Source organism: Ascidia mentula, chromosome 1, assembly GCF_947561715.1.
Source record: "Ascidia mentula chromosome 1, kaAscMent1.1, whole genome shotgun sequence".
Lineage (NCBI taxonomy): Eukaryota > Metazoa > Chordata > Ascidiacea > Phlebobranchia > Ascidiidae > Ascidia > Ascidia mentula.
Genome location: NC_138566.1, coordinates 11,065,910 through 11,092,813, shown reverse-complemented (window position 1 = coordinate 11,092,813; position 26,904 = coordinate 11,065,910). Strand labels below are relative to the sequence as shown.

Sequence of the window (26,904 nt, the reverse complement as noted above, 5' to 3'; positions counted from 1 at the left end):
ATTATTAGGCAATTAAAAACTACTCTGCTCATCAGATGTGGTAACTCTACAGCATAAATCTGACTTCTTTCCACGTGTAAGAAATGTACATGATTCGATGAGAATCGACTTCAGACTGACCTGACTAATTCACTCAATCTCATAATTTATTCAAATGGTTTGAAACCCCTCCAATTTTGTCGCTTTTCCACAGCCCACAGGTAACCACCGGACATTCTGCATTTACAAAAACAATTCCATAATTTACAATTCTCATGCATTTAATTGCTTGGAGACGCATTTAAACGAACGCTTTGGGAAAGAAGGAACGGAACATTGTGTAGAAGAAAAAAACTTACAACTGTTATTCGCCTAAAAAGCAGAACAGGATGGTGACATTCATGTGGTTTATGTATAAAGTATAAAAATGTTAGGAATCAGTTCGAACTCGCTTCGGAGAAGGTTCGACATTTTCGTCGTCATTATTTCCATCGTCTTCATTACGTGATGATTCCTGTGGGACACAGAATACCGAATATTGCAGATTTAATTCTGGGTAAAAACTGAGTTGAGAACAACATACGTCTTTACTCTTTAGTATGCAAAAAAAAACCCAAAAAACTCGGCATTCTTTGCAACAAACCTATTCGATTCGATTGAAGGTTAAATCGGGATGATTTACAATGTAAAATAGCCGAATGTAACATTATACCGTAGAAAGATATTCTACCTTATTAGCCAGGGCCTCTCGTTCGGCCAAACTTATTCTCAACACATCATTGTGAATGCGGAAGTCACGTGACGTGGCAAGGTGATGGAAGCGCATGAAGTCGATTTTCGCTTTGCGTCCGAGAAGAATCAGATGATGTTCGTGTTGTTCGATGGCGTAAACCAACCGGGCGATGCCTTTCATTTCTCGCAGGACTTTGGCCTTAAAAACACATTTGTTTTAACTTTGTAAATACTCCAACTTTACTGATTGAATACGTGGTCATGTTACGAGATTTGTTGCACAAGATTATCTCGCTTTAATTGAGTCGATTATCAACGACTACTCAAAATATAAGGCTGCTAACTGTGTCGACATTAACAGTACAACATGACTCAATAATGTGAAAGAATATTACTTGCGTTCACCAGCAAACTTAAACGGGGTTAATTTATAAAAAAAAACACATAATAAGCAAAAAATCCACTTTATTGTAAGTATCCTCACCCTCCCAGTGGTAGAAACTGAAGTCGCGGAACTTTTCTTTTTCCCTTTCTTGGAATCTTGTTTCGCTTTCACCGATTCAAGTCTCTCGGTCTGTGCGGTTTCAGCGTAGTTGATAAATAAGTAGATAGGCTTCATCAGCTCCGAACCGACGAAGTTGCTCAGCTTTTCGAAGCGTGACGGCACGTGACCAAGTCCTTGACCGTACAGCCACTGATACTAAACAATGAGAAAGCAGCACTAAAACAGGGATCGGTAAACTTTTTGGCTAAGGGAACAATGAAAACTACATATTTTAATTGTATTTCTGTGATAAACATATAATATTTTTTAAACACTTGGTAAAGAAGTTCAAGTGACCGAAATAACGCCTGGCATTTCTCAGCACGGTTGTTACGTTAAGAAAATTAGAGAAAAAGTTTTGTTTGTAACAATCCTGCTAAGAAATGCCAACTTAGATTTATCTGCGAGCCAGATGCCGCCATCAAAAGATCCACATCTGGCTCGCGAACCATAGACTTATGCTCTAAAAACTAATTTAAAATCATAAAGTAAAAAAAAATTGTAGGGGAATTAAAGCCTGTATTCCGTTTGGAATGCTGACTCTGCTTATAAGTCAACGTTGGCATGTTGTATTGCTTAAAATTATGAAGCTTTATCATTCACAAACATGAAACTTAGATTTAAAAAACCAAAAGTTGTATATAGTATGCACAATTGACAACACTCACGTATTTCGATAAGTTGGTGAGGAAAGTGAAAACTGTGACGAAAGTTCGAATCACATTGTCAACATTTGCGGCACTTTGGCAAGCGCATTGTGCCAACTCCAACATTCCAACGGCCATCGCACATACACGACTACATATCGAGCCTGTATAAGAGAGAGGAATGTTTAGGATGATAAAATAAAATTGAGATATGTTTTTCATTGATCATATACAAATGTCCATATTTCTATGTTGTAAACCATCCACAAAATTATAAGAAAAATATTTGCGCGAAGGTAAATATTTTGTTGTTTTTCAATAAAGAATGAAACTTTTCGCAATAGCATGATTAATCGCAGGGCAAAAATACATTTTTTGGGGGAAATATCACCAAATAATTTTTTTTTTTTACACAGAATATCGTGTTTTCATTTTTTTTTAAAAATCAAGTATGTATTTAACATGCAGTATAATCCTCTTATCGCTATTGAACGCAGAGAATATTCAACTTGCAAGTTGCAGAAGTGGCGCAGAGCCTCCAGCTCAACCGCCTGAAACAATGTTTGGGTGTCAGCAACAAAATTAATTGGTTTAGGATCGTTTTTTTTCTGTCAGGCTAGTTGCTTTCTAAGCAGTTTGACCTTTCCAAACACACATACATACGTCAGCAGCACAAGGAAAAGCGTTTCATCGATTTTTCAAACGGACGTTAATCCGATTTTCCGCAACGTTAACCCATTTTCGGAGCAGCAGAGATTTCTAATATTATTTAGTCTGTGATCGCTAACGTCCTCTCACTGACCTTCCGCTTTCCTTCTCGCCTCGTGAAGAGAATCATCGTCGTCAACAAGTTCCTCCTTGCTGCACCCGTGCGCCACCAAGCGACCTTTGAGGTGGTGCAACAACCACTCGCAGTCGGAAATGAGATTTTCCGCGTGCACAGCAATCGCCACCTTAAGTTTTATTTCGCAATTTTAGACTTAAAAGCCATGGACTGTTTCGTACTGTTTTGCAAACTCTGTTCGAAGGTGACGTCTTATAAAAATAAGTTGCAATACCCCATGCGGATTGATTCATTACGACAAAAGTTATTTCGCACTTCTTCATTTGAAAATATATCTAAGAAAATCGTTTACACGCATTTAGGTTTAAATTATGTCGGATAGACTCCCACAAAGAATTCAAGTCTGGCAAAACTGTTCGCAAACGCTTTCAGTCAAGCTTGGAAATACAGCAAAATATATTATATTTGATATATTACCAATAAATATATGATGAGACCTTTTAGGTCGAAACAGTGGCCATCTGTCTGCAGCTTATACGCAAAATATGTTGTTTGTTATATTGGTGTGTACAAAGCTTACCAGCACATGATGTGCGTTGTCGGTCGTAACAAGTTGGTAAGTGGGGGAAGCACCTTCCGACAACTCAGCATTCCCAAACGAACCAAGTTCGATTCTCACGTCAAAGGAAAGATCACGGAAACAAGTTTCTGGGTAAGGTGACATCAACAGGGTGCTGTGAAGGTGGTTGTGAAGAAGCAGTTTTGTCGCATTCGTTTCTTCTGTGTGACGAAACAACGGACGTTACAAGTTTGCCGTTTACTTTTGTCATGGGAAAATTAAATTTAAATTATACCGATGACCTCAAAATTCTTCGTCCAACTAACTACATTAAATGTGCAAAAAAGGCACACCTAATTACATTAAGATTTTTGTTGATAACGTACATCCGCAGAGTAAATCTAACAGTCTGTAGGTAGTTTTGGTGACGGTGTTTAATTTAAGTAGCCCACCGATTTTATATTCGACGCACAGCTTGTAAAACCACTCGGTGCATTGTTGTAACGTTTCGTGGTTTGAGAAAGTTGACGCCACCTCGAATAAACTTTCCATCAACGATAAAACTTCCGGCAAAATTTTTCTACCTAGAGCCGAAAGTGGTTGATTTTCGGGCGCCAAAAAGGACATCACAATTCGTTGAAACCTGGTCATCAACATTCATTGACATGTTAGGAACGAGCACAAAACAGCAACCAGTCACTTTTCATTATAGTTTAAGTAGCGTTATTTTATGTTTTGACAAGACATTAATTACAATGCAAAAAGGCTCAGAACCAGAAGAGTCATTTCATATTGTCAATGGGTCAGTAAAATTATTACAAAGTAATGAATGCAACGTCATTCAAACGTCACCTTTTAATAAGCTTTGACACTGCGTCGCCACCCTGTGTCCCATCCGCATCTTCTCCACAAATCTCAGCTAAGAAACTCGAAAGTTTGCTCTTGTGCCTGTGTAGAAAACACGCAACGCAATATTGGAATAGAGCTCGCAAAACTAATTCAAAAAAATGCAACAATCTTTATGACGAGCTGCAAACACTGTTCCAATTTTCAGGTCTCATCAGATCAGGTGACTGAAGACGGTCTTATGCCAACTAACTAGCCAGACAAAGACTTTCCCACTTCGTGGTAATTTTAGGTAAGCACCGAAATTTCGGTTTGCCGAATTTATTCGGCCGAAACCAAGGTTTTTATAATTATTCGGTTTCGGCCGAATATTTTGCAAAATTCGGCCGAAACCGAAACTTTTTACTGCATCCAACTCTAATACGCAAAGTTTAAAATCATTGTTCAAACTGCACGAATGTGTTCGTTTTTATTTGTTTATTGTCCCCGAAATGACTAAAATCAACTTTAGGTTATTCTTTCAGTGAAAAGGCTCTATGATAGGATTAGATCCAATCCAGCACATGATTTGTTTAAATTTATTCCATTTAAAGAGATTGATAGCAAAGTTAGTTTCGGTTGCCGAATAAATTCGGCCGAATAAAAAAAATGCTGTTTCGGTGCATCACTAGTAATTTGCAGTGTCTGCAGCCCATTACTCGTCTCATAAGCTTCTTCAAACTTCACAGTGTTCTTACCATATGTTGGTGTACTGTATTGAGACGTGGAAACACTGGAGGCATTGGAGGGTGACAGGACATCGCGCGGGTTCGTTCTTTTCCAACATGAATTTGTGAAGACAGGCGCGGGCAAGTTTTGTAACACAACTGTAAGTCTCCAACTTCGTATCGCCTGTTAAAATGTTATAATACAGTAGTCTGCAACGAACAATACAAAAACAAAACGATTAAGCATTCATTTATTAAACTATCTAAGAAACTTTCGTTTCAGGCTAAAATTTGCCAGTCTTGTGACTGATGTATTTAAAATAAGGGGAAAATCGTCAGGGCCACTTGCAACAGAATGGAAAATGATCCTAGAATCAATTCACAAGCATTAATTTTAATCATGCGCGGGCAACTGGGCGTTTACTACAGTTTTTGAATACATGACATTGTAAATGTACATAAAATATTACTTGTGCACAATATGCTTGACAATACCCTTGAACCTAGGTCACAAGTTAACCATGACCGATTTAGAAACATAATGAAAAACTTCGCAAATGGAGTTTTCAGTTTTACGATAAATGAGGAAATTTGAACTTTTTCTTGACTGACATCCAACTCCTGGAAAGTGTGAGGAATCCTTGGCACTGATCAACATTTCGTGTGCGAAGTTCATCGAATATTTGAGGAAGCTTTCACTGGACGACAAAGCTTCAATTGCAGACTCGTTGTCAATGGACTCGTCGCAGAAAAGCGCTACAAAGATTCATAATTACAAATAATCAGCGCAATATATTCGAATCTTTGTTTTGGTTTGTAATCATATACAGATAAACGGAGAAAGTATAACATGGCGAAGTTACTTCACAATATTTACGAATTTTTGCCCAGTTATAAATACAAAGTGTTGTCTTATTTATATGCTGCTTAACTGTGAATAAGTTGACACAGGTTGGTTGCAGACATCGCGGACATCTGCTTGGCTATCAGGTTTTTTCCGCACAAATCCGGATTCTTGAGGCTTTGAGTGAAATCAGCAGCTTTCTGGTAACTCTGATGGAGTTGCAAGATGTGATGGACGCTGTCATCGCTGCAGTTGGAATTCCATGCAAGCAAACCAAATATCGGCAATTTACATTTACAACAAAAACATTTTACAATCTCGAAACTCTCAAAGGTTACAATTCAAAAGCATTGCCAACAATGGGTAAAAACTATCATACGTGAGATCGCAGCAGGTGAAGTTATAACCCATGAGCACTTGGTGAACGTTCATGAACAAGCATAGAAGAGAGGCATTCTTCTGTCCTGTCTTCGTACTGTTTCCATACTCCGACGTTTTTTCCTGTTAAATAGACAAAAAAAAGATTATCATCGTAAGATACTGATGATATCTGAAAGGTCGACACTGCCTACATGTCGATTATCATTTTATCATGATTTGTTAAACTAAATAACAAGACATCAAATACACAGTTGTCGTGGGCTTACCAGTTGATAATCATCCATCTCACTTTTACACATTCTTATCGTTACTGAATCGAATATTTCCCGAATGCTTTCGTTTGTGACGTCGTCAAGTATTTCGTCATCATCTCCTAAGGTCGTTTGACGATTGCGGGCCTGATTTTTTAAATAGTTGGCAGCTTTTACTCTGCTTTAACGTCAGTTGTACTGAAGAGTGCGGACCATACCTCTTGCAAACAAGTGTATATTGATGTGATAAGTACAGGAAGAGGTTCTTGTTCAACACATTTGTCTTGTGACGTTGAAATACAAGCGGACAGATTGAGTGGAGGGAGGATGTCAGCCACCGATTCATAATACAACCTTCAAATACATGGTGAACACTACAGTGTTTGTTTTGGCCGTAAGTTATATTGTAGACACATTTCAAGCCGTAAATTTTTCCTTTTTTGCCTCATATATGTTCTAGGTGCTTTGATGTTTTAGGATAGTGTTTGGTTCGGCCTAAACAAACACTGTAGTATATACTATATTTGAGTGATTAGTTCACACCCACTGTGAAAGAAATTTGGACAGTGGTGACGGAGGGTGTAAAAATGTACATGTTCTTTATTTCTAAGACTTGTCCTTATTTTTTGGCTTGCGACAATTGTTGTTTGCACCATACTAAAAAAAGTCGCACAATCTCTCATGTTTAGCCCAAATAAATGTTGTTCACAATTATATGGGAATCACAACACCTGGGCGAATAAAACGCCGATGTACGGGTAAAAAATATCATAACAGGTTGAGAAAACCTGATGTGTAAATAACGCTTGCTAATTTTTTTTTAAGGATTCTGGAGAATAATTCGAATATTTCAAACTTTAGCTGACAATCTATCGACAAAAAGAATAAGCAGAAAGTGATTCTTACTTGAATTGCTTCACAAGGTTGTTGAGTATAAATGGGGCAAGCCGAGGGTTGTGTTTCACAACTTCTGTCAAACCGGCGTAGAGTTGGCACCTCACGGATGCTTGCTGCTTCAAACAACGTTTCAGAACTTGCAAAATCTCGAGACACAACAACTCGTTACTCCGCGGAGGACTTCCCTGACTGTGGACGTCTGTCTGAGATTGCTGTGAACAAAAACATAACAATGCTTCGTTTACCTGGCATATATACGTAGCACATGTTGAACAGAAAGAGTGCCTTGAGCATGCAGTTTTACCTACACGGTAAAACGATTAAGGATAAACGTACGACTGAAATTGTTTGCATTCTTTAATAAATAAGTCCTAAGTGCATTTTCTCCTCTTTTGATCCCACGTGAGAAAATTGCGAGCTTCCAAAATTACCTTTGCCCGTGTTCGATAAAAAACAAATCCAACTCCATCCCAGAGGATTGTTGCTGTTGGGACAATTGATAAGAGTGGCAAAGAAACTTACTGTGCTCATAGAAAAGATCGACTGAGATGACTGGCTCGAAATCTGACTGAGAGAAGTTATTTCCGACAAAGGAAAGCTTTTCAAAAACATCAGAAACCCGTGAACCGCCATATGACGAGACTCCCTCTGTCTAAAATAAATTATTTGAAGGAATTTATCGAGCGCTCAAAAACATAAAATGAAAAGAAGGAAATTAAAAAGATATTGCTGACGATTTCAGCAGGACGCACCTTGAGGACAGAGATTTTCGCAGTGTAAGCATTAGACCATCTCGCAGAGAAGCGCTTATCTTAAGCAACGGAAGCAAGGCCGAGAGCAATTTCTTTGCATTGTATTCGTGCATAAGAGGCAAATTGTCAAGCATATTCTTAACCTGAGCAAATTGAGGTAATTAAACAAGTATCTTGGAGCCATACGGTTTCTATATGGAGTTTCTTAGCAAGTAACGTTTTTTTTAGAAGCTTTCAGTTCAGAACATTTCTCCTGATCCAAAAGCTCGGCAATTTACAATCCAATCTTACTTCCATGTTTTTGTATGGTTTAGATTAAGGGTTAGAACAAATAAAATTACAACTGAAAGGTTACAAACACTTCTTAGTTTCATGATTAACAAGAACAAACCTGGGGAACTGCTTGTAGTAACAGCTGGGGGTAACTCTTCACAATCGCTTTCAGTAAATCTAAGACAAATTTTTTTATTAAAAATTTAAACACTTTTTTGTTTGTTGCCGAACACCCCTTAGAGGATTTTAGGAAAAGTTTAGAACTTGCAAATATCTAGTGTGTAGACTAAATACAAACACCATTTACTTAATCGTAATTCCAGGACTAATGGTTTTAGCTCATACACAACTTTAACCTTAACAAAAATATCAAAAAAATATGTCAACAACACTTGCAGGATGTGTCCAATACAAAGTTAAGGTGCCATTGGGTAGGAACTTTTTACCAATGTAGAGGTAAGCGGGACTGTTTCCACATATCAGGATTCTGTTTATGACTTGTGAGACGATATCCCTTCTCGCTATTTGATGTAGTTTGAAGGTTCTAGCAAGAAGGTGGCTGCCAAGATCACACGCATTCTGCTGTGGTGAAACAGTTTTGTGATGCTCTGGATCAAAAGTTCTCTTGAAGGGACCTGAAAACAATGTACAAAATTCCTCAATCGCTAGAGATGTTAAAGGCAGTTCGTATAAAAACAGTGTTTTTTAACAGGAATTTAACTCATAGATAAGCAATAGAGTCAATATTATGTTTTTACAGAGCTGCATGCTGGTTTGTGGTATCTGTTAAGATGTTGGCAGCCAAATGATGAGGCAGATGCAAATAGTATCCAGCTCACTTAAAAGGTATTTGCTGAATTCTCCACGTGGAGTTACAACAGTTTGTCATAGCTTTAGCAGTACCAGAACAAACCTTGCTTGGGGCCATAGCTGGCCATTAGGTTGAATCCAAGGTCGACAATCCCGGAAATAACATGATCCCAGCCATATAAACTGTTTTTTACCTAAAAATACAACATTCCAAATTCCAATCACTTTTGATGAAAGGGTAATGTTTTAAACATGTGTATATACATACAACGGATAGCAAAACTTTATTGATGTCTGTTAATGGCTGTCGGTGATCTTTAAGCCATTTCCGTTCATTGGTTTTGTGAGCATCTTGAAAACACCTTTAATTAAAAGATTTTCTTTAAAACAAGGGCTCAGTGAACAGCTGTACTCGTCAAAACTAATAAAGTGGATTACTTTAGCACAAGAAGACGTAAACCACTCATTGCATCTTCTTGGAACCTGCTATCCTGGGTGAGTGTTAGGGCCATGGACAGGAAAAATTCTGACACACTTTCTGGTGAAGCACTCTCTCTTGTACCCTGAAGAAATTTGTTGTGCCCACCAAAGTGCAATAATTTCAAAATTAATTTTCTAACAAAAATGCCCTCAATAATTTTAAGTTCAAAGCATTTGTTAAATGATATTAACTATTTAAATACCTTTAATAGTTTCATGATCACTTTTCCCAAATCATGATTTTGCCGCAGAGTATTACTGAAATACAGCAAAACTGTACCCTCCATGGACTTCAGATCCGCAATATTGGTGGTAGTATTATCATCAGCTTCCATATGTTCAACATCTGTAAAATATTTTGTTCCATTCATAATGCCACACAAATTGACACAACACTGAAGAAGCACATAGTCACAAACTTTGATTTATAGCAATGACCTACTTACCTGTGGCAAGAGAATCTTCAACTTGTGGTGAAAGAAGATCAAGTTTATTGAAATGTATGAGTATTCCTTTTATGACAGGGTCTAGCTTGTTGCATGCTGTTGCCAATGCAATAAGTTGATATATCAATGGTGGCAAGGTTTGACCATTCATGCTGGACAACTGGTCAAGGCATTTATTGATCACAATCTTTGTCTCATCAGGGGTCAGTGATATATCCCTGACAGAACAAAAATTATGTTTTGCAAACAACATAATTATTAGCAGGCACACAGATTTCCACTTTGTGGTACCTTTGTCAATCATTTGGATGTCAAACAAAAGAGACAAACCTAATTATTATATGTGCAAAAGAGCTATAATAATGCTATCTGATAACGACTGCTTGGTATCTGATAGTGCAACAAAGTGGAAATCTGTGTCTGTTAATGTAAAAGCTAGCCCAGTGCCTCAGTGAACAGCTGCACCGATGAGACCTTACAGGTTAAAACAGTGTGTACACCCTGTCTGCAACATAATTATTGTTGTGTGAAAATCATACTGAAAGGACAAGAACATTTCTCATACTTAAACATTTCAATTATGGGAAAAATTGTTGATGGTTTCCATGTCATAGAGGATATCTCTTCCACAACATATTTTTTATATTCAGCTCCACAAACAACTTCAGAGGTTTTTTCCAATGTAAGTGATGTATGCTGTGGTGCAGTCTCCAAAATCTATAATTTCCATGAACAAACAAGTTTATAAATGAAAAAATACATGTTACACAACAATCAAATATATACAAACTCATACTTTTGAAAGAATCTTTAAAGGCTGACCTTGACCAAGTTTATCATTTCGTACCATTTCCACCAAAGAAGAAGATATTTCAACAAGGCTTTCAGGTGACAAGTTGCTTACCTAGCAATATTTAAGTCATCAACTAGGAAACACTTAAAATTGAAAATCAAACACACCTCATGATTAAGAATGCATATTAAATCACCATGGTGTTTATCTTTAGATGACGCATTGCCAAGAATTTTGATGACTTCTTTGAAGGCACCTGACAGGGCCAAACTCCTTTTTATTGAATCCCTCTCACAACCTTGAAACAAATTGGTAAGCTCATAATTGGCAAGATGCCTATTTTGGGGACAAACTGTAGCTGCTGCTTAATAACCAGATAAAACAAAAAAACAACATGACTACACAGCTCAATGCGTACAAGTCACAAAATTGAAGTGCGAAAAGCCAGATTGAAAAATTATGCCGACAAACTGTTCAGAAAAATAACTAATATTGGCTAAACCAAAAAAGACGCCCAAGATGTCTTTTTTGGCCATAGAATAAGTTGTTTTGGCATAAGTAACTTCTTTAGTGAATTCTGATTTTTTAAGTTTATTTTTTTGTACTTGCGGCCAGCCAGCTTGTGCTGAAGCAGTTTTGTAGTACTGCATACGCACAATTTGCAACACACTGAGCTATTCCAAAAACATTTACCATTAACCAAAAAATCTTCTATGCACGAAATACAAACTTTCCAATCTGGCAAAAAACTAGTATAAGGTATATATAGACTATACATTAGCTGCTTACCCAAAATAATTCCCTTTAAAAGTGCAAGACTATCGTCTGAACTACCCGTATGCAAGTTGGTTTGTAGAAGATCTAAGATGGTTGAAATGCTTAACTTTCCCACAGTTGAGATTAATTCCTTGAATTTGTTTTCATTGTAGCATTTTATCACATCCGAAGAGCACGTCATGCCTCAGTGTTCTTCCAAATTTCGTTTTTGTTGACAGTATACAGCGATGTTAACACACCAGGCATAAAAAGTATTCCTTTCAAAAACAAAACAATCCAGCTGTACAAACATTCGGATTTCCCGCCAAACGTAATGCCTGAAATTACTAAACTATCAACAACCATTTCTGCTCCCACAGCAAACCAATGAGCACGATTCAATTAAGTAGAGTATATTCCTAGCCCAAGCATTAAAATGTAAATCAAAATTCCTATTTGATGAATTGTGCGTGTTCAAAACACAACGGACACATTGAAGACGATTTGCAAAAGTGCGCAAAAATAGACCTTACATTGGACAAATCACATTTGTAACACATACGTATCACATGTAATCTCAAGACATCATAATTGGAAAATGGAAATGTTGCATTGAACTAAAATTAAAAAAATTTTAATACAAGGAAACATTAATAGGAATTCTCCTCCCACAGCGCACGCGCTCGTTTGGAAATAAAGTCTTTAGACTTTATAAGATCCTCTTGAGGAACTTCATCCACGTCATTCAGACTCTCATCCTTGTATACGAGCGGTTGGTTGATGTAAACGTCATTATTTGGATGGACGAAGTAAGCCAAAGATCTCCGAACAGATTTTAACAAAAATTCACTCTCGGGAATAATCACACGATGTTTCTAAACACAAAATATTTCTACATTCTTTTCCTATTCGTTTAGTAAATCGACGTTACCGTGGATTTAAGTTTGCCTTTGGTCCATTGTTGCATTGTGTCTCCTATGTTTATCAAAACCGTTCCTTCTATGGGTGTTGCATCAACATAATGTCCATCAACATGCTTGACCTGTTATTCATGTACCCCTCTTCTAAATCTCGTTTTATTACCAAAAACAATACTTAATCATTTCCATTTTTACCTGCAGTCCACCAATGTTGTCTTGGAAAACTAATGTAATCGAGGTGAAGTCAAAATGTTCGAGAAGTCTTTGTTGTCCAGGCTCCAAATCGCTTGTTACTGGTGGGTAATAAAGAGTGCGACCAGTCGTAAAAGTTTCTTTCGAATGCATTTCCGTGTGACACTTGGCAAAGAAGTCTTCATCCTGAGACACGACATGCAGCCGTTTTACTCAAACCCTTCAGAAATTTACATAGCTTGGAAGCAATTCTTGTTAAATACGGTAGCCTATAAAATGCTTTTGGTACCTTTAGTTCTAGACCAATAGCAAGAGCGTGAAGAATACGAAGAGAAAGTTTTCGTGACCTCTCCATAAAATCTAACAATGTATCAGAAAATCCCGGTGCCAGATCATTTGGCCATTCTTCCTTCTTGCGAAAGAAAGATGCACCATCAGCGTCAAACGCTTCTTTATAATCGCTTGGTATGCTGGGATCAAATCTACGCAAATAAAGAAAAAATGATTTTGAAGTTCTTCTTTGATAAATTAAAAAAATACAGTCTGGTAAATATTCTTGGTCGAATTATTATTACAGTACATGCTACCTTTCCTTTCCAATTCCAACGTAACCGAAAGTTTGCCCGGATATCTTATTATATCTCTCTTTTTCATCAAACGAACTGGAGAAAAACTTAGCCGTCACACCGTTGAGTTTTTGCAGAAAATCACTAAACACACATTAATTCTTTACATATAAAATCATCATAGCATTTCTATTGTTACATTAAATTTGCGAATACGGGTCGGTTGCTCTACGACAGTGTCTCCCAAACGGTGGTACGCGTACTACTAGTGTTACGCGAGCACCTTTCCGTAATTTGTGGATATAGGCTAGTTCGAATTTAGAAAATCGTTTGTTATCTCAAAATATTTGTTACCTCATCCCCTATAGGTTACTCTGTAACACTCAACTAGGTGGTACACGTCGAAATTGTTTTACTTCCAAGTAAGTGCGCAATCGTACGTTCCTATGTGCCACATATCGGGAAAGTCCCCATCAACGTCACAATAAAGATTACCTTTTTTCTTTTACTTTGGTTTTAGGCGCTTTAAGTGACGTGATGTTAAAATTTTAGTTGAAAGTACAAAACAATTTAATTTGATTTTGTGGAAACGTTAATTTTGTATGTGCACACTAAATTGTGTTTCCAGGTTAGCACTTTTCACCTTTGGATAATAACATCAAAATGAGTTGCTGTACAAATACTGTAGTTGCTCACTTGCTCACTTGTTTAACACATCTTGCATTAAGGGTTTCTAGGCAGCTCTACAAAGTCATGCTGTTTTGTTTGCAATCAAGAGTAATACCTTTAAAATCACCACAAGCCCTAGCAATAGTTTTAGGCAAACAAGCATGAACTATATAGCTGATTTTTTTAGACTAATTTGTTTCATGGGGAATGGGACCGTTAGGTCATAGATGTACACTACAAACATGATGACTTGAGCCATATTAATTAACATGAAATTTGTAAGTAAATATAAGATACAATGATGCTACATGACTTTGTGGTTATCTTTAGGATTTCTTTTTATTGTTGAAAAAACAGCGAAAGTCATAGAGTTTGGTGTTTAGCTACTACACAAGATGGATGCAACTGCTTTAGACACAAGCTAGCCTAGCACTGATTAGTTTTTGCGCTAAAGACAATAACATGCAGTAAATTTTAGTACTTTTTACAGTTAATTATTTTTCTGAAGATTTGAAGTAAAATTGAAGATTACAATTTTTAACAAAACAAATTGTTTTATTGCTAAATGCTGTGTGCTAGATGCTGTGTGCGAAACTAACAAACATGGGCAAATAAAACTTCCAACCAACCTTAACATTAATGTCACAAATAAATTTCAAATTTCTGCTGTGCAAAACTTACTCATCAATTCCAGTGTTTTTCAGGTAAGCAAATCCAACATTTGAAAAAGCTTCAACCATCAGCTTGCCAGAGATTGTCAAATCTTCATGTAAACATTTTTCTTGATTCAAACCACATGCACCGAAATCTACTGTTGGGATGTAATGTTCCGCCATTGCTACTTGCGCCTTGCAACGTTGCTAACTTACGTAGCTCGAACCGTGACCAGTTTTCAGCAGTTGCCGCTTAGAACTGTGAATCCCGCTAAGTCAACATCGCAAGTCTAAAAGAGAAAGGGGCCTGGAAATGTGTCGCGACAGTTGTGTGCTTCTGTGTACCTTGGTTGCAACACTAATGATTGTGATGCAGTGTGCCAATCAGCGATTTTCGGACAAAAATATCCAAAATGATTTTTTGATGGTTATGGAACATTTCATTTAATTGTGAAGTTAAAACAACTGAAGAAATGGCAGCTTGCCTGCAAGAGAAAAAGTCGTCTGTTACGAGCAAATATGCCGCGGATGACTGCTACAAGAAACCAAACTATTCGAATTTTTAAGTACTTATGGTTCCGACTTTGCGTCATCAATGGGTCTGACGTCACAATGTTACAGGTATGGATTGGTTGAAAATGCATTGGTTAAGATTCGAGTTCTTCACAATACGCTTGCAGAGCAGCGGTAAAAATCCTTTTTGGGGAAAAATTTTCCATTATAGCAAAGCAAAAATGTCGAGAAATATAAACACCAGACGAAAATTTACGTTTGGGCAAAGATAAACGTCTCGAATTAACGACTATTACCGCGTCATTGTATTCAGGGACAAAATAAAATATATCATAAGGTTGGAAATGTGACGGCTTTTAAACGATGAAGGCGACAATGCGTAATGGTTGTTATACTTGTGGTGATACAAAACACGGTTATTTTACGACAGTTAATATTACATAAAGTTGTAAAAGTTAAGCAATGTCCAATAACGAGACGCTACATTGTCTTTCAGCGCGCTACTACTTCTACGTCATAGTCTTCTTTATCTCGTAAGCGCAGCAATTATCTTTTTGTTGCTGTTGCAAATTTGGGTGATTTGGAGAAATATTGGTGTTCTTTTCGACGTTTTATCCAACTAGTTAATCAGTGCAGAGTGGCGTTGAAACGTCAAAACAATGAAGTTAACATTGTGGCTAAAATATGTGATTTTCTTTCAATGATATCACAATAGGTTTATCAACAAACTCTACAAATTCTGCAGTGTTTTCTTTAAAACAATTATAATCGGATATTTTGCTCTTGAGAGAATGTCAAATCGTTCCGTGCGAGTATTTTAGACCCAGCCATAACCAAAGGATTTATTGAAGTAATTTATCTCGAAAGATGCCGTTTTGGTCACATAGAACCACTGTGGCAACACGCGTGTTTCCCTACTTCTTCACACATTTGGAACACAGGCGGACCGAAGGCTGCAGACGGAGTTAGGCTTTCCGGCAGAAATCGCACAGTCTTCTGGCATCCGGCTCGACGACAGACCTTTTTCTTCATTGTAACTTCTTAAATACCCGTTCGCACTTTTCTCTCTCTCAATTCGTTGTTAGGATTCGTTGTCATAGTTGGCTTTCATTATTCTCTGTCATTAACTTTGCCTCCCAACTATAGTCTCGGTCACTTAACTAACAACTGGCACGCGGTAGAAGTTACTCGCTCCGTCACTAACGCGCTTGGAACAAATTAAACTTAAGCCATCTGGTATTGCAATCGTGTCTTTCAATTAATAAACAAGTCTGCCACGGATTCGAACTTTGCAACCTATACAGCAAGAACACGCAAGCAGACTTTAGATTCAGCAAAGCAGCGACTGGGGAATCCTATTGTACGCTGCACCACCACACAATTGGATTTTTTGTTTGTTTAAGTAGCATGATTTGCGGAAATCGCGTTAACGAAAAACACAGTAGTAGTAGGTATGTACAACATGTTGGTCTACTTGAAATTTTTTTTAGATTTGACTGAAAATATATCTGATCAAAAATACTTTTAATAGGCTTTATCTGCCCACAACGAGCGAGCTATTTTTGACAAATAGTCTTTAGACTTTATCAGATCCTCTTGAGGAACTGCATCCACGTCATTGAGACTCTCATCCTTGTATACGAGTGGTTGGTTGATGTAAACGTCATTATTTGGATGGACGAAGTAAGCCAAAGATCTCCGAACAGATTTTAACAAAAATTCACTCTCGGGGATAATCACACGATGTTTCTAAACACAAAATATTTCTGTATTCATTTATAATTCGTTTAGTTAATCGACGTTACCGTGGATTTAAGTTTGCCTTTGGTCCAATATTGCATTGTGTCTCCTATGTTTATCAAAACCGTTCCTTCTATTGGTGTTGCGTCAACATAATGTCCATCAACATGCTTGACCTAAATAAACAAACGGATTAGTGTGTGTGTGTGTCTACCTAGGTTCTTAATGTTATGTTACGCAAAAATTAACAATCGTCTTTTACTTGTAGCCCTCCAACGCTATCTTGAAAAACCAATGAAATTGAAGTGAAATCAGAATGTTCGAGAAGTCTTTGTTGTCCAGGCTCCAAATCGCTTGTTACTGGTGGGTAATAAAGAGTGCGACCAGTCGTAAAAGTTTCTTTCGAATGCATTTCCGTGTGACACTTGGCGAAAAAGTCTTCATCCTGAGACACGACATGCAATCAAATGAAGAATATGTACAGTAACGGAAGTAACGCTTAAACACTTGAAGTATTTAAACAGCTGGTCGAAAATGTTACAATGCTTTGGTACCTTCAGTCCCAGACCAATAGCAAGAGCGTGAAGAATACGAAGAGAAAGTTTTTGCGAAATCTCCATAAAATCCAACAATGTGTCAGAAAATCCCGGTGCCAGATCATTTGGCCATTCTTCCTTCTTGCGAAAGAAAGATGCGCCATCAGCGTTGTACACTTCTTTGTAATCGCAAGGTATGCTGGGATTGAATCTATACAGATGACAAAATCTTATATTTGTTTAAAGTTCCATTGCCTATTTGAATGCAAAAGAATTAGGCAGAATTTGCACATTTTCATACCTCTCCTTCCCAATTCCAATGTAACCAAAGTTTTGTCCAGGCTTTTTGTTGTATTTTTCTTTTTCTTCGAACGAACTGGTGAAATACTTGGCCGTCACATCGTTAACGTTTTGTACAAATTCACTGCAAACACAAAAAACTGTTTAAATCTATCAATTCTCCAGAAAAGTATTTCATGAATGGCCTTTCTGATAAATGTTTACTCTACATGTAAATATACGACTAACTAAAAATAATGTAACAACTAACTTGACTCAAAAGTGCAATGATTCAGTAGATTAAAGTGATAACCTGTAAGTTCCAAGGTACAGTATTGATGTAGTAACAAAGTTAATATGTATCCTAAGTGGAAAACGATTCACTATATCTGGACACAAACAACTTACACATTTAAATATTTAATTGACACATTTTAAAGTTTGCAAACTTACAAAAGTTGATTAAACTACCAAATAATATAATCACAAATTTAAACTTACTCATCAATCCCAGTGTTTTTCAGGTAAGCAAATCCAACATTCGAAAAAGCTTCAACCATCAGCTTGCCAGAGATTGTCAAATCTTTATGTAAACATTTTTCTTCATACAAACCACATGCACCGAAATCTATAACTGGAATGTAATGTTCCGCCATTGCTATGTGCAGTTAATCAAGCGACCTGTACATTAAGACTTGTACAGCCACCGCAAAAATAGCCGCGGCACAGCACGATGACCGGTAAACAATGAAGAAAAAGGCAGTTACCGTCCAAACCTGTTTAGAGTTTAACACATCAAGGCGCAAGGAAAAAGGCAGGTGCGACGTAGCAGAGAAATTTGCTGATCCGTCGCTTCGAAAGAAAAACAAGATCAGCAATTGTCGAAACTTAAAGCACGTTTTGTCAATACCCTCGGGTTTATTGTGTTTTATCATTTATGTTTTTTTTGTTGAACCTCCCGCGAGGAGCCTTGGTAACTGATGCTATTATAAAGCGAGTTACACGAACGCGCATTTTCCCTTTTCAGTTGAAAGTCCTGACCGAATACGTAACATCTGGTGCTGATCCATCAAACAACAGACATTTCCCTACAGCAAACACATGTCAAACATTGTATCACTCCATGTTTGTGTAAAATTAACTTAGTTGAAATAAGAACCGGCTGTTCCACATCCGTTCTAACTCTGCACTGGAAAGTGACGAAAATCACCGACTTTGCTTAACTTACATCAAACCTCATTTTGTACAGACCTCCGGAAAGTCACAGGCTTTCTTTTCAACACCCGTTTTGCTATTCCCGATTTAACACCCGAGTGCACCATCATCGCGGCCCTCACGCACACATTCAACTTAACATTAACCTGTTGCACTAATATCAACGGTAAAAGTACAAAGAACTTTCGAAAAGCAACTGAGCAAGGATATGCGCATCAGTTTAACCTTAAAATGAATAAACAACATATCATATTTATCTAGACATCACCGCGCCCCGGAAAGTCCGGTGTGATTATCTGCAAAGAAGGTTCCATACCAGCAGATCACAATCACTAAAAACAACAAACATAAAAACGTTTTTTTTTTGTATTTTTATGTTTCTTCCTTTGATTTTATTATTTTTGCATTCATGCTTTTAACACGACTTGGGCTGACAGTGAGAGATTTAGGCATCCAACTTTTTTATCTAATTTTTATAATTTTCCTCTTCAGATTTATTACTCTATCTTAGGTTTATTAATTGTGTGTTAGAAACGTCTGGTTGCTTTCGTAAGGACAAGTACCTTTTTCCATAATGTACCATTAATAATCCAATTTCTTGTGTTCATCCAACTATAGTTCATCTTTTAGCAAAACAGAAACTCTGAATGGAAACTGAACGGTTTTACAGATTGTGACAATGGCCTAATTCGTGTAATGAACTACATCGGTGTGTGCTGACCTAAAGTCACAACAGAAAGAACAGATCAAACAGCAGTATATTGCAAATAGCATTGAACGTCATTTCTATAAGCAGTGGCATATAGCGTACTAACAGACATTTTGATAAGCTGGTTTATAAACGCGGTATGGTGAGGAATCATAAAAACTCTCAAGGATTGTTATTGCACGTTAGACCCATTTTACTCGTCCATCAATGGTAAGTGCTGGAAACTTGCTGTTAGCTGTGTGTGAGGTGTGCAGTTTTAAATCAATTAAACTGTATTGTTTCCCTTCGTTCTTTAGTGAGGTAATAATGCAATCGAACGGTCAAACAAGATAATTTCTGGACTTGATTACGATATCAATTATTTGACTTCGTGTGTCAACCTACAACCATATATGCAGATGACGTTGTTACTTCGCATCCCTATACTTAGTAATGGTAGCTATAGTGTAGTTAGCAATGCGCGTAGCGACATGACTTTTTGTCGCAAAAAATTGCCAAGTGACTCTGGAAGCTACGATTTGAAGCAGCACTGACGTAACTAAATGCCAGTCACGAAAATCGACTTGATGCCCTAAATGCAACAAATATAGAAATAGTTGCAAAACCGAAAGCTACTGCGCCACACACATAATGTACTGTTGCAACAATCACTTCGTGATTAAATTTCGATTGCATCAAATAAAGTCCATGATGCAACATCAGGGAATTTTGCATCATTAGAAAAACTCCAACGAGTTTAGCATAAGCTTCAGATTTTACATTCATTGTGCAATGATGATCGAGTTTACCAGGCTTGTCGGAACGTACCGGTGCATTTGAACTGGTTGGTTTTGAAGTTGTCAACTTCAACAGCATTGGAAAAACTTGCTTTAGTCACATGGCTTTTTTAGCGCTAGAAGCTGTATGGAAAGTCAGTTTTGTTGACGTTAAATGCTACAACTGCAAGTATTGGTGCTTTTTTGCACAATTGTGTTGCACATGATTTAAAAGGTTAAAGGCTGTACTCAATTGTCACAAGTATTATTGGGATACATTTTTTGAATATCATGTAAAGCTTAATTTAATACGGGACGACGAACACGCCTCAGTCTATTTTACGATATGTGAATTGAAACTAAAGGCTAAAAAGTAAAAGGGTGCACCATGTAGTTAGTAAAAAACTTATCCCCAATAAAAAATGTTCTACAATAAACCATAGTGCATGTTTCTTACACGTACAATTTATTTTCAGCTGGCTCTTTTTTGAAATAATATAGTGGGTCTTGAGGGTTACACGCATTTGCAAACAACATGATATTTATTTTTGGGAAGACGTTTTCGGATCACCTGCTAATTTGATGTTGATCCTGATAGCTTATGTTACGCTTCACTGGTTAAAGCAAAGATAAGCACTTGTTAACTGGCAATTCCAGTCAATGATTAATAAGGATTTGACTTCGTGCTTCCGATTTGTGCAATCTGACTTTGACGCAGCTGTAAAAGTATATGTAGGTAGTAAAAGCCAGATACAATTTAAGCACCTTGTTAACACAAATTTAGTTTGATTGACGTAGAAGGCCACAAAGCAAAGATTTACGCAAGATAGAATGAACTTGGGTTATGTATTAAAGTAATTTTCATCAGAAACATTGACTGCTAATTCTTTTTTACTTATAACACACAGCAGACGGCACAAAATTGCCATGGCAGATATCAAAATTCCAATCATTGATTTTGAAACTTGTGGATTGCAACACAAAGAATGTTCACAAGAGGATTTATCTGCCGTCGGAAAACAATTGGTGGATGCTTTCTCCAACGTTGGATTCGCGTACCTGAAAAACTACGGCATAACTGAGTTAGTCAAAATTGATTGCTTAAAGCATACAATTGCGGTAATATTTTATTTAAAATTCTGCAGCTTGTATGTCCAAGATGTCCATAAAGTGACCGATACTTTTTTCACGAGCCAGGAAAAAGACAAGAGTCGATATGCGAAAAAGGGTGTTACAAATTTTGGATGGGTAGAAATGGGAAAAGAAAATGTGAAGTAAGCCTAATTTTATTTTTCGTGATTAAATTCTTCTGCAAAACATGCTCGTTCTGCTTTTTTTTTAATTTCAATGAAAAACATGTTGACACAAACAAATTTTGAGTAACATTGTACTAACGATGAAGAACTAAGTTCCGTTAATTTTCTAAGAAAAGGCTATTTAGAATTTTCTTTCGCTTGAAAATTAAACTAAATTGTTCAGTGCTGACCAAACGAAACCTTCAGACTACAAAGAGGCATTCAATGCAAATGGCGCGTCGTTTGCAAGGAGAAAAGAAGAATGGCCGGATGATATAGCACCAGGATTCTCAGATGCTATTTTAGGTTTCATGGAGCACGGACGCAAACTTACCTTGAGAGTTCTTCGTGCTTTAGCTGTTGGAATGGAGTTGGAGGAAAGACTTATAGTTATAAATGAGAATAGCGAATCAACTTTTAATTTTGTTAAAACAGGACGAGTATTTCTTCAAAAAATGTCACAGCAAAATGCACACGAATGAAAGCAACACCACAGCTCGGACCGCTTATTATCCGCCTGTGAAAAATGAATTGATTCCTGGCCAATTGTGGTGCGGAGAACACACGGATGCGACGTCAGTCACGTTCGTTTTCCAGGATCAAGTTGGAGGTTTGCAGGTAAATCTCATTCTTGCAGCATCCTTTCATCCATTCGCATAAATCTAAATTTGATCTTTAGGTTAAAGATACATGCGGCAATTACGTGGATGCCACTCCTATCAAAGGAACGGTTGTTGTAAATGTGGGAGATATTCTTGAACACTGGACAAGTCACCAACTTAAATCTACGGTTGGTGGCAAAAGTCAAATAATGGCTATATTTCCACACAAAAATAACTTCAATATTGCAAAGTGACCTCAACTTTGCAGCAACATCGTGTGGTTGTGAAAAAGAATGGCGTGGATGATGCGGTTCTTCGTCGTTCACTTGTGTATTTCGCAATCCCCAACAATGACGTTGTCATCAACACTCCGTTGGTTTACAAGGACCAGAGTAGAAATCAACCTGGCGATTCGCACAAACCAATAACCACTGAGCAATGGGTCAACAGGAAGCTGTCATCATACTGGAAACCTTTGCTGGACCAGTAGCGAATGAACGCAAGTTGTCGCTATAACTTTGACTTGGCGATGTATGCATTGTAATCAACCTATTTAACACAAGTAAATGTGTAAATAACTCTAATTGTCTCAGAGATATTTAACAGTGTCTTAATGGCGCTAACGCGAGTTTCTTGGGTTGTAATGATTCCTTCTACCCCGTCTTGCAAAGTAATCAGACCTTGGATAATTCTCTGGATAACGATTGTATGGAAATCTGTTGACTGTTTCATCAAAACAATGCGAACATTGATTCTACCAGGTTCAGAGTGAATTGCAGTTGTATAGTAGAATATTGGCAGAATAGTAGAATGTGGTAAACATGATGTTGAATGAATGACTTTACTCTAAAATAATCGGTGGATAAATCATTTGGGTCACATTGTCGGGTTATGTTTACACCTGGGTCGGTAGTTGCGAAATATACAATGCATCATGTAACGGGTCTTGCAATGCTGGTGCAATGCTGCAAAAGAAGCTTTACGTTGGTATGTATGTGGTTTGCAATGGGTTGTGCAACACTTGTGCAATGCTGCACACAAGACATTACGCAATACAAGCACTGGTTTCTCTGACGTATGTTGCAAATGCCGCACAACAATTAACTACAATATCACAATTAAATGGGTAATAATTTTGCGTTTGATGAACTAAAACGTAAAAAGTAGAATTAAATATGTAAAGATATAAAGCAAAATATTTTACACATGCAAGTCAAGGCAGCGATATTTCTTTACAAAATTGCATCGTCATCGGGTAATGTTATCTCGCGATGAAAATGCAGAAAAGCCATCTAAACGTGCTATGTTCATTGTGGTTTGTTTGTTGACTGCTCTGCTGGTGTTGGGCGTAACATAAATTTGTTGCAGTTTTTGATGCATTCTTCAATCAAGACGTAACAGTTAAAAATGTCTTACAATTTATGTGGTCACAGAAATAGACATCGTATGAATGTGAAACTTGTGTGATAGATTTTTAAAGAACAGGCACAATATCATATTTCTGCCACATGATTGTGAAGTTATGGTGTGGCGTTGGTCAGGTTGCCAAGCTGAGAAGGTTTACAAAACAAGCCGCAACCGCTCAAAATTTATTCTGATTAACTGCCAACTTAGTTGGATTTCGCAATCTTCCCCCAGCGGCATTAGCGTATGGGAATATGACATAGACGTTTTTGGCATGTATGTATCGGTTTAATTGAATCAGTTACGATAAGTACGCTATACAACGTTTTTTTTGCTTTTAATTAAATGTATTTAGACGGCCTGATCTCCCCAAGCTTCGCGAAGTGTTTTTACCAAAAAGTCTTTAGACTTTATCAGTTCGTCATGAGGAACTTCATCCACGTCATTGAGACTCTCATCCTTGTATACGAGTGGTTGGTTGATGTAAACGTCATTATTTGGAGTGACGAAGTAAGCCAAAGATCTCCGGACAGATTTTAACAAAAATTCACTCTCGGGGATAATCACACGATGTTTCTAAACACAAAATATTTCTATTCATTTTGAAGAGAAAAGTCAAAGCTAAGATGCTGTTAATCATGTTAAGTAAACGTTTCGAACCTATACTGGGTTCATCATCAGTACTACTACATTGAACTGGTTGCAGAAAAGTAGTAGTACTGATAATGAACCCAGTATAAGTTCGAAACGTTTACTTGGAATATGATTAACAGCATCTTAGCTTTGGCTTTTCTCTTCAAAGTTATCAACTCCACTTATTTTGCGCTCTTCTATTCATTTGTTATTCGTTTAGTAAATTGACGTTACCGTGGATTTAAGTTTGCCTTTGGTCCAATGTTGCATTGTGTCTCCTATGTTTATCAAAACCGTTCCTTCTATGGGTGTTGCGTCAACATAATGTCCATCAACATGCTTGACCTAAATTAATATGTGAATAATTGCCTGTTAATTCTTTACCTATTCCAATCTTATGTTGTGTATATACACAAACTATTCAAACGCTATTTTTACTTGCAGTCCACCAACGCTATCTTGAAAAACCAATGAAATCGAAGTGAGATCGGAATGTTCGAGAAGTCTTTGCTGTCCAGGCTCCAAATCGCTTGTTACTGGTGGGTAATAAAGAGTGCGACCAGTCGTAAATGTTTCTTTCGAATGCATTTCCGTGTGACACTTGGCGAAAAAGTCTTCATCCTGAAATTAGGAATTGCATAAATTATTGAACAATATGAGCAAGGAAGCAAGAAAATCCTTGACGCTTTCCAATAAAAGCATTAATCCATATGCCTTCATCACCTTTAACTCCAGACCGATAGCAAGAGCATGAAGAATACGAAGAGAAAGTTTTCGTGACCTCTCCATAAAATCTAACAATGTGTCAGAAAATCCAGGTGCAAGTTTATTTGGCCAATCTTCCTTCTTGCGAAAGAAAGATGCGCCATCAGCGTTGTAGAATTCCTTGTAATCGCTGGGTAGACTGGGATTTAATCTGCACAAGCAATGGGAATGTGAGAAATTTAGAAAACTATTTTAATTTACCAAAGCATTGATACTTTTCTGTCCCTATTCCGAAATAACCAAAGTTTTGTCCAGGCTTTTTGTTGTATTTTTCTTTTTCTTCAAATGAACTGGTGAAAAATGTGGCCGTCACATCGTTAACGTTTTGAACAAAATCACTAAAAACAAAATAAATTACCTATAATTTAATCACCAGTAAAAACATCAACGCTTACTATTTGAGTTAATTTAGGCGAATTTGAAACATTTGAAATTGCCACCAGGCATGCGTACAATTTTGGGAGACCGGTCAACACGCCGATTTGGAAACCACTGAATTGAGTGATGACATAACCCTGACATCAGTTACAAAATGTAGTTGTCCAAATCGCGGACAATTTAGCACATTTTAACATCTCCTCCTGACAGTGACGTCAGGGAAATTCTGACGTATGACAAACCTAATTTAAGTACATAGCCCCACGTTTTGGCTGGGATTGTCGACAGTTGCATTGTCTACATAGGTTGCTGTGACTAAAGTTTTGGGGCCCAATAGTTTGTTTTTGGCAAGTTAACACTTAACCAAATTCAAATATTTATCACAACCACTTATCTGCACTTTAAAGTATCATTCACAAAAGCTCAGCAAAATCAACTTACTCATCAATCCCAGTGTTTTTCAGGTAAGCAAATCCAACATTTGAAAAAGCTTTCACCATCAGCTTGCCAGAGATTGTCAAATCTTCATGTGAACATTTTTCTTGCTTCAAACCACAAGCACCGAAATCAATAACTGGAATGTAATGTTCCGTCATTGCTTGACTCACCTCACTTTCCCGCACAGACATCCTAAAACGCAGTTACGACTTGACTTGTTGTTGCAGTACACACTTTACCAAACGGCAGTTGGCTCTGTTGAAAGAGCGCTATTTACTTGTTGCCACGAAGGCAAAAATGTTTGAGGTGATGTTTGCAAATACCCAAAGCGCCTATCAGCAGTTGGAAACCTGTATAGATATACTTATTATCACGCACAGCCTCGTATATATCGCTTCAACAATCACAGGTTCATGCGCTTTTAGTTTAACGCGTAAAATGCAATTGTAGTAGCCATGCTGGCACTTTTCAAGCAGTCTCGTTACACTGCATCAAACTTTGTTATTTCTTGTCATTCTTTGTTATATTTGTAAAAAAATTGTAACTACATCGCGTAGATGCGCATATGGTATTCTGGGTTAATCGTTTCGCTCCGTCCTGACATATGAAAAATCGGCTTTAGGTTTAATAATCAAATCGACGTTTTAATAATCCTGTCCATATTACTGTTTACTTCATTCCTGTTATAATTATGTTATAAATATCGCCATGGCCATAAGATAAATAGAGACTGGGGAAAGGAAAAAGATATGCAAACAGAGCATAGATCTCGTCACTGCATTGAGCGCTTATGTGTAGTGATCTAAGGTATGTGTTATTATTCGTTATTGTTTTTATTCTAATTAAAAAGCCGCAAAGGTAGCCCGTGGCAAATGTTTTGATAGTCATGGGAGTCGAGATACACGGGGTGTTTTCTTTTGCAAACGTGAGACGTCCCTGCAACACTCCAGCAGCAGGGTGCTGAACAAATCTTCGTGCAAACATTTTTCTTGATTCAAACCACGTTTCGGCATTGCTATGTGCCTACATGATCAGCAAGCAAAGGTAAGTTTCCAACACAGGGTTTACGTCTTCGTAAACTCCGATGATCGGTAAACAATAAAACAGATGTAATACACTCTTGAAGTTACGTCTCAGTTCGCGTTCAAAAAAGGTATTTAC

General features: G+C 37.4%; 5 protein-coding genes across 5 annotated transcripts; 1 reads left to right on the top strand and 4 right to left on the bottom strand.

Moving 5' to 3' along the window:
• Positions 1-272: 272 nt before the first annotated feature.
• On the bottom strand, positions 273-11,797 carry LOC145894646 (Fanconi anemia group I protein-like). Its single transcript, XM_082983281.1, has 28 exons — positions 11,515-11,797; positions 10,893-11,023; positions 10,729-10,836; positions 10,498-10,649; positions 9,933-10,150; positions 9,690-9,832; positions 9,445-9,569; positions 9,275-9,368; positions 9,110-9,200; positions 8,643-8,831; positions 8,315-8,373; positions 7,924-8,066; positions 7,694-7,823; positions 7,181-7,383; positions 6,493-6,628; positions 6,290-6,421; positions 6,022-6,143; positions 5,731-5,888; positions 5,411-5,554; positions 4,829-4,982; positions 4,098-4,193; positions 3,698-3,888; positions 3,267-3,466; positions 2,705-2,855; positions 1,924-2,066; positions 1,196-1,411; positions 710-910; positions 273-493 (listed from the first exon to the last, which is right to left on the bottom strand). Exons 1-28 carry the CDS (start codon positions 11,681-11,683, stop codon positions 410-412), a joined length of 4,083 nt encoding a protein of 1,360 aa, XP_082839407.1. The 5' UTR covers positions 11,684-11,797; the 3' UTR covers positions 273-409.
• Positions 11,798-11,880: 83 nt separating this feature from the next.
• LOC145894657 (uncharacterized) lies at positions 11,881-14,719 on the bottom strand. The gene is made up of 6 exons (XM_082983292.1): positions 14,510-14,719; positions 13,181-13,303; positions 12,883-13,075; positions 12,597-12,779; positions 12,413-12,523; positions 11,881-12,356 (listed from the first exon to the last, which is right to left on the bottom strand). The coding sequence occupies exons 1-6, from the start codon at positions 14,662-14,664 to the stop codon at positions 12,132-12,134; spliced, it is 990 nt and encodes a 329-aa protein (XP_082839418.1). The 5' UTR covers positions 14,665-14,719; the 3' UTR covers positions 11,881-12,131.
• A 1,799-nt stretch (positions 14,720-16,518) lies between these two features.
• On the bottom strand, positions 16,519-18,205 carry LOC145916362 (uncharacterized). Its single transcript, XM_083002802.1, has 6 exons — positions 18,051-18,205; positions 17,572-17,694; positions 17,289-17,481; positions 16,997-17,179; positions 16,800-16,910; positions 16,519-16,743 (listed from the first exon to the last, which is right to left on the bottom strand). The coding sequence occupies exons 1-6, from the start codon at positions 18,203-18,205 to the stop codon at positions 16,519-16,521; spliced, it is 990 nt and encodes a 329-aa protein (XP_082858928.1).
• Positions 18,206-21,155: 2,950 nt separating this feature from the next.
• Positions 21,156-22,615, top strand: LOC145916209 (uncharacterized). Its single transcript, XM_083002787.1, has 6 exons — positions 21,156-21,310; positions 21,374-21,502; positions 21,708-21,912; positions 21,959-22,141; positions 22,203-22,313; positions 22,394-22,615. The coding sequence occupies exons 1-6, from the start codon at positions 21,156-21,158 to the stop codon at positions 22,613-22,615; spliced, it is 1,005 nt and encodes a 334-aa protein (XP_082858913.1).
• Positions 22,616-23,880: 1,265 nt separating this feature from the next.
• LOC145916053 (uncharacterized) lies at positions 23,881-25,901 on the bottom strand. The gene is made up of 6 exons (XM_083002773.1): positions 25,747-25,901; positions 25,143-25,265; positions 24,886-25,078; positions 24,601-24,783; positions 24,397-24,507; positions 23,881-24,105 (listed from the first exon to the last, which is right to left on the bottom strand). The coding sequence occupies exons 1-6, from the start codon at positions 25,899-25,901 to the stop codon at positions 23,881-23,883; spliced, it is 990 nt and encodes a 329-aa protein (XP_082858899.1).
• Positions 25,902-26,904: the final 1,003 nt, after the last annotated feature.